Here is a 6,000-nt window from a genome sequence, read left to right on the forward strand (position 1 = left end):
GTCCTGGGAGGAAGCAGGAAGTAAGGAAAGAAAAACTTAAGACTTTCACATGATGGTGGGATCAGGCATATGGGTCACCCCAAAATGACTGCAAATTGTCGCTTCATCTCACCGCCTTGTCTCCACAGGTTTCCCCAGTGCTGCGAGACTTCCTGGAACGGATGCTGGTGCGGGACCCCCAGGAGAGAGCCACAGCCCAGGAGCTCCTGGACCATCCCTTCCTGCTGCAGACTGGGCTCCCCGAGTGCCTGGTCCCCCTGATCCAGCTCTACCGCAAGCCGACCTCCACCTGCTGAGCCCACCCCGAGTGCGCCTGCCACCTGTGCCCACAGGCAGGGGACACGGGGCAGCCAACTCGCCGCCAGGGCCTGCTTGCCTCATTCTCTCAGTATTCTCTCCAAAGATTGAATGTGAAACTCCCCCTCCTGCCCCTCTGCCCACTGGGCCAGGCCGGACCTGCCCCTTAGCCTCTCCCCCTCCCAAGAGAGTCCCCAGTTGCCTTTGGGATGATGGAGACCCCTTTTTCAGGATGACCCTTTGTTATTTGCACAGGGATATTTCTAAGAAACACGGAGACCAGCACTTCTGGCCACGACAGCCAACACAGCAGAAATGGCTGCTGCGTGTTTTTTTTTAAGGCAGCATCCCAGGCCACCCACGAGGGCAGAGTGCCTGTCTTTACCAGGCTACTTGCTGTTCTCAGCTCCAGTTCCTAACCCTGATGTTTCGAGAGGGCCATGGGGGAGGTTTTTATTACCTAAGTCTATCTATCTTCCCTTGTGTCTGACTTCCTGAAGGCACAGTCCCACCTGCACCTGCTTCCCGACCCGCCTGCACTGCCAACACACAACACTCCCATGCACAGCCTGCTCCGAACTGTGAACAGCCTGCCTGTAGGCCATGGGAGCAGAAGGGACATTTGCTGGGTGAAAGAGAAATACTGGGGGTTGGTGGTAAAGGTGGTGTCACTTTACAGGATGCAAGTGCTCGTGTGTGTGTGTGTGTGTGTGTGTGTGTGTGTGTGTGTGTGTGTGAAGGTCACCCCGACAGCCTGGTCCCTTCAGTATGGCTTCCTCATCCTCTTTCCCACTGAGTTCTGCTCTGAAGAGACCTGCTTCCTTGGCATGGCTTCCCACCCCTTAAGTCCTGCGTCTCTACCTGACCAGAGAAGAGGTTTGTATTGAGGCCGACACATCCGGAGGGCTGGGCAGCTTTCCGAGCTTCTCCCGTACTATGGAGTCGGAGCCCACGTGTGCAAGGATGAGGAAAGAAACTTCATTTTACCTATTAGCTTCATCTCAATCACCAGGACATCAGGGACCCTTCTTTTCAAAATCCTGGTCTGGGGGAGGTGAACCAGCTCCCGGGGTTCCATCAGGTCAAGAGACTGGGCACCCCATTTGTGAAAACCATCTGCCTCTCACTGCCTCCTTGGGCACCTGTCTCTTGTCCTCCTTCCTTCCCCACCTTCAGGGCTATTGTGAGACAGGGAAGCCCAGGGAAGCACTCCAGGTGTCTGGGCCCAATCTAGATCATATTTTTAGATTCCTCTGCTCCCTAGTGGCCTGATTTGGGGCAAAAAAAAGAAAATTACAAGGACTTTTTTAAAGGTCAGTTTTAAAAACAAAAGCATCTTCCCTAGAAACTTTTGTGAATTGTTTGCACTTGTGCCTGTTTTAAATTAAACTGAGTGTTCAAAACCTCGGACTTCCTGTTGTCTCTGGGAGTGGAGCTGAGTTGTCTTTGAATGGACACTCTGTAGTGGGTGTCTAGGGTGGCCCTCCTCCTCCCCAACGGGAGCTTCCCAGTGGCCACGCTAGTCCACAGAAAACCCAACTCCCTGGTGGTGTGTGGGCAGAGAATGAGGGAAACAGGAAGTGAAATACCCTTGGGACTGAAAGAGCTGGGAAACAGGTTCCTTCCCCGGGGAGAAGAGCCCAGCCAGGCCCAGGGCCGAGGGTCTGGCTTGCTGGCCCTACATGGGCTCTGGGGGCAGCCACCAGGGCTGATGACCACTCTCTGCAGCAGCTTCTCCCTCCCCGGAAAGTCAAAGGCTGCTCTCCTAGGAAGGGCCTGGCACTGCTTCCAATGAGAAAGCTGTCTCTGTTTTGAGGGAGACAGTGAGGAGTTTTTATAGTGCAGTGGCTGGAAATTAAGAAACCTGAGTTCTAGTCCTGGGATTGAGGTGAGTGCATGAAATTATCTTGAAACTTCTAGCTCTGACACTGATTCCAGTACTTAACTTCCTGAGAGTTAAGAGCTGGAAGCATCCTACCGCCTAACCCAGGGCTCACTGAAACCTCCTAACCAGGAGCAAGGGGCCATGCAGACCATCTCCGGCTCCACATAGCATTCCCAGCTAGATAGCTGCCCTGGTCCGAGGGCCCTGGTGCCACCAGCTCAGCCGGAAACAGCACCTGAGTCTTACCTTCTGGAGGCAGCCACAGAGGGAGGGGCAGAGACAGAGGCAAGTGTACCTACGCACCTCTCCAGAGGGAGCCCACAGTCAGGAATGGTTGGTAAGGCAAAGAGAGGCCAGTTCTTGAAACTGAACAATACTGGATTTATTATTCTTTTGAGTTCTAATAGTCCTTCCCCCACACAGTGTCACCCCGAAAGCATGTGCATACATCAGTTAGCCTCACACAGACCAGTTCTGAGTTTGATCTTAGAGGACCAGACTCCAGTGGCATGGGTAACGCTTCACAATGACAAAAGCAACGAGAATTGGAAAAGCAAAATGTTTAGAAAGTCTCTTCTAAAGTGGAGAGAGCTAGAGAGGACCCCAGCCCCAACGCCCTTGGGGCTGACAATGAGTGGAAGTTCAGGAAAGCGAATGTGGTAAAACATTTAAGTTCTGCACGGAGCTGGGCCTGGTAAGAAATCTGCAAGAACAGCAAGTCAGGCGGACACACAATTCAGTTCAGGCAGGAACAATTGGCTGTGTTTTTCAGAAACATCACTTTCAACCACCCAGCCCTGGGCAAATCCAGGGAGAGCAACCCTCATGGCTGCTTACCCAATAAAGAGGGCGCAAGGTGACATTCAACCAAAGTCCCGTCAGTGACACTTGAAAGATACAGCACCTTCAACACAATGTGCAACCCAGACCTCATGGTGTTTTGAAGCCAAAATGCTTATATTCTTAGGCCATTAGAAATTTCATGAAAATTAAACACAGTTGGAATAAGTGAGCAAGCAAGGATCAGAAAAAAAAGGAGTTTGCACTTGGGGTGTCCAATTACCCCCATCCCTCCCAGACCCTCTCCCTCTAGCTTTTTCAGGAGCTTCTGTATTGTTAACCCACCACCCAGACAGATGTTTGAGAAGAAAGAAGTGAGGAAAGGGCAAAATGCCCCCCCCAAACAAAAGCAAAGCTCGTCAGGAAAAAACAACAACAACAATAACAGTGCATAATCGGTAGGTCCCAAGGTTCAGCGGTCGTAGAGAGGGTTTGGGGCTCCAGTTTTTCTGAAGACAGCAGGACCGCTCAGGACACAGAACCTTAACTTGGAAGATCTTGGGGTCTTTAATGACGGGTCTGGGTTCCCGCTACTCCAAATGCGAAGTGTTTGTTCATTGTCCCTCACTCCATTGCTGTGAAATGACTTCAAGTATAAGGATTTAATATACTACAAGAGTTTGAGGATTCCATGGGTAAATGCACACGGAGGGAGAAGTAGACAGCGGCGATCCCAAATAAAATTTTAAGTCCAGACTCCGAGCTAGGGCGCAGCGCTGCCACCAGAGGGCACCAGAGATCACGTCCAGTGTAGGGCCCTGGCAGTCTCACGGGCCTGGAAAGGTGGAAGGACTGGGGAGTTATCTGACATCTACCCCCACATGACCCGCCCTCACCCCCAGGCCCAATTTCTCAGCACAGGTCATTCTCTCTCTGGGCAGTTCCCTTAGAGTTACTGGTGAGAAACCTTCCGTTCTGCAAAGACGAGCAGATCGACGTCTTGCAAAGACCCCTCTGCTGGTAGAAAAGGGGGTGCACGTTCAACCTTCGGGGTTCACAGAAAGAGCCCCCACGCGCCTCTACCTGACGTGCACAGATACAAGTGCTAGCGCTCCCGCAGGGTCCTAGTGCACGCGATTCGCCAGACCCGCCTGGCGGCGAGGGACGGAACAAAACGAGGACCGGGCCGCAGGGAAGGGGCTTTTAGCCTCCTCTCTGCGGTTGCCTCTGACTCACTAATCTGCCCAGCAATGAAGCGGGGCCGGGCCTGCGTCCCACGCGTTGGAGCAGAAGCAGGGGTCCTTGGTCTCGACTTCTAGCATCCATCATCCGCCCTGCCCTCCATTAACAGCCCAGCGAGAGGCAGGAGCCTTTTAACAGCCCCCTCCCGGCTCTCGCCGGAGTTTGATGTAATTTAAACCCGGGCCTGCGGCTCGTGTGGGCTTCCGACTCCCGCGCGCCGCCGCTTAACGTGGCAAACACTTGAAGTCAATTATCCCCCTCGCGGAGCTTCTATTTAAAGAGACATTGTCAGGTTCCTAAGCCTCGGATCAGACCTGCTGCTTTCTGCTTCATATACAAAGGCTCAAAACACCAGCTCTTTGAGGATTGGAACAAATACAATTAAGCAAAACCTTCGCAACCGTTCTACCGGCAGGAGCACCCACGGTGTGGGATGCGGGAGCTGGGAGGCGGTGGGGGCGGGAGAAGTGCTTAAGTCCTTTTCATTTCAGGCCTCTGAGGGTGAGAGGAAATAGGCTGGGCCAGGAGGGGTGAGACCTCAAAGATGGGACTCAAATGTAGCGGAGCCTGGGGTGGGCGGGGTGGGCGCTGGCTGGGGCAATGACCAGGCATTGTCAACGACGATGAATTCTGGGCGGGCCTGGGGAAGAGGTGGAGGAACTGCAATTACCCAGAAGCTGGTTCCAGGGACAAAAAGCAGCAACACCGGGGCTCTGCCACTTCCAAGATAGGCTTTCATTGTCCTGGGGCAGGAGTGTCTCCCCAGGAAAACTTAACCTCTTGATTCTTTCCTAATCAGCCCTAGTCTCTGAGGCCCACCTAGCTGCTCCCCTTCTCCAACTTAAGGGAAAGGGAAGCTTAGGTCGTGTGTGGCATGATTGTCAGCATCCCTGGGAGAGGGGGTGGCTAGGCCCTTGTACAGGTTCAGTCTTCGGGCCTGGCTGCCCGGGTGTGGGGAAACCTGACAATGGGAAGGAGACCGGGCAGGAGCCACAGACTCAGGACTGAGCCTTGGGGGGGGGGGGGGGGGCGGGGGTCCATCTTCCTGGGAGGCTATAGCCCATGGAACCAGCCTTTCCGGACAAGAAAGGCAGGCTGTAGGGAAGGTGGGACTAGGCAGGGAATACCAAAAATACCAACAAGCACAAAAAGAAATAATAGGGGCCCCTTTCAGAGAGAAGGCCACTCATCTTGGCAGTGGGGTCAGATGGGAGGGGAATTGCCAGGAAAGAGAGGACCTGGAGGAATAAAGAGAAATCCTAGTGGAGCAGAGGCAGGCAGGCGCAGGGAACTCGGCTCGCCCTCTATGCTGTTTACCGCTGATCATGCAACACCACGGCCTCCTCCGTGCCCGCCTGGCAAGCCTGGGGCCCAGGCGTCGAGTGCGGCACAGCATTGGCCTCTAACTCCGGGCCGCTCTCGGGCCCCGGTGCCTCCCCGACCAGGCTGGGGATGTCGGGAGCCGTGGAGCGTCGGCGCAAACCCAAGCGGCCGGAGCCGGGGCCGCCCTCGGGATGCGGACTGAGGCCGATGGGAGCTTGCGCCAAGGTCGAAGGCGGCGCTCCCTCCAGCACCTCATGCGAACGCCACCGCCCGGTCCCCGACGACTGGGGAGAGTGTGGTCGGGCCATCAGGGCTCCCGCCCGCAGGCGAGCCGCCTCCTCCTCCGTCACAGCTCCCAGAGCCAGACTCATGCTCCGGCCCAGCTCGGGCCGCTCGCTCCCCTGCGCCCGGTGCCGGCCCGAGCTCTTGCCCCAGAGCCAGCCTCGCCGCCGTGGCCGTGGCCGCCGGCGCTC

General features: G+C 55.3%; 1 protein-coding gene across 5 annotated transcripts in view; it reads left to right on the forward strand.

The window, feature by feature from the left end:
* Positions 1-1,707, forward strand: part of PAK6 (p21 (RAC1) activated kinase 6) — a 39,788-nt gene extending 38,081 nt beyond the window's left edge. For all 5 annotated transcript variants that reach the window (XM_014459420.2, XM_023757466.1, XM_006093009.3 and 2 more), the window contains one exon: positions 129-1,707. In XM_014459420.2, coding sequence (XP_014314906.1) covers positions 129-296 — 168 coding nt within the window. In that variant the 3' untranslated portion in view covers positions 297-1,707. The remainder of the gene's footprint in view (positions 1-128) is intronic.
* The last annotated feature ends 4,293 nt before the right edge of the window (positions 1,708-6,000 follow it).

This window comes from Myotis lucifugus, unplaced genomic scaffold (assembly GCF_000147115.1).
Source record: "Myotis lucifugus unplaced genomic scaffold, Myoluc2.0 scaffold_109, whole genome shotgun sequence".
NCBI classification, from domain to species: domain Eukaryota; kingdom Metazoa; phylum Chordata; class Mammalia; order Chiroptera; family Vespertilionidae; genus Myotis; species Myotis lucifugus.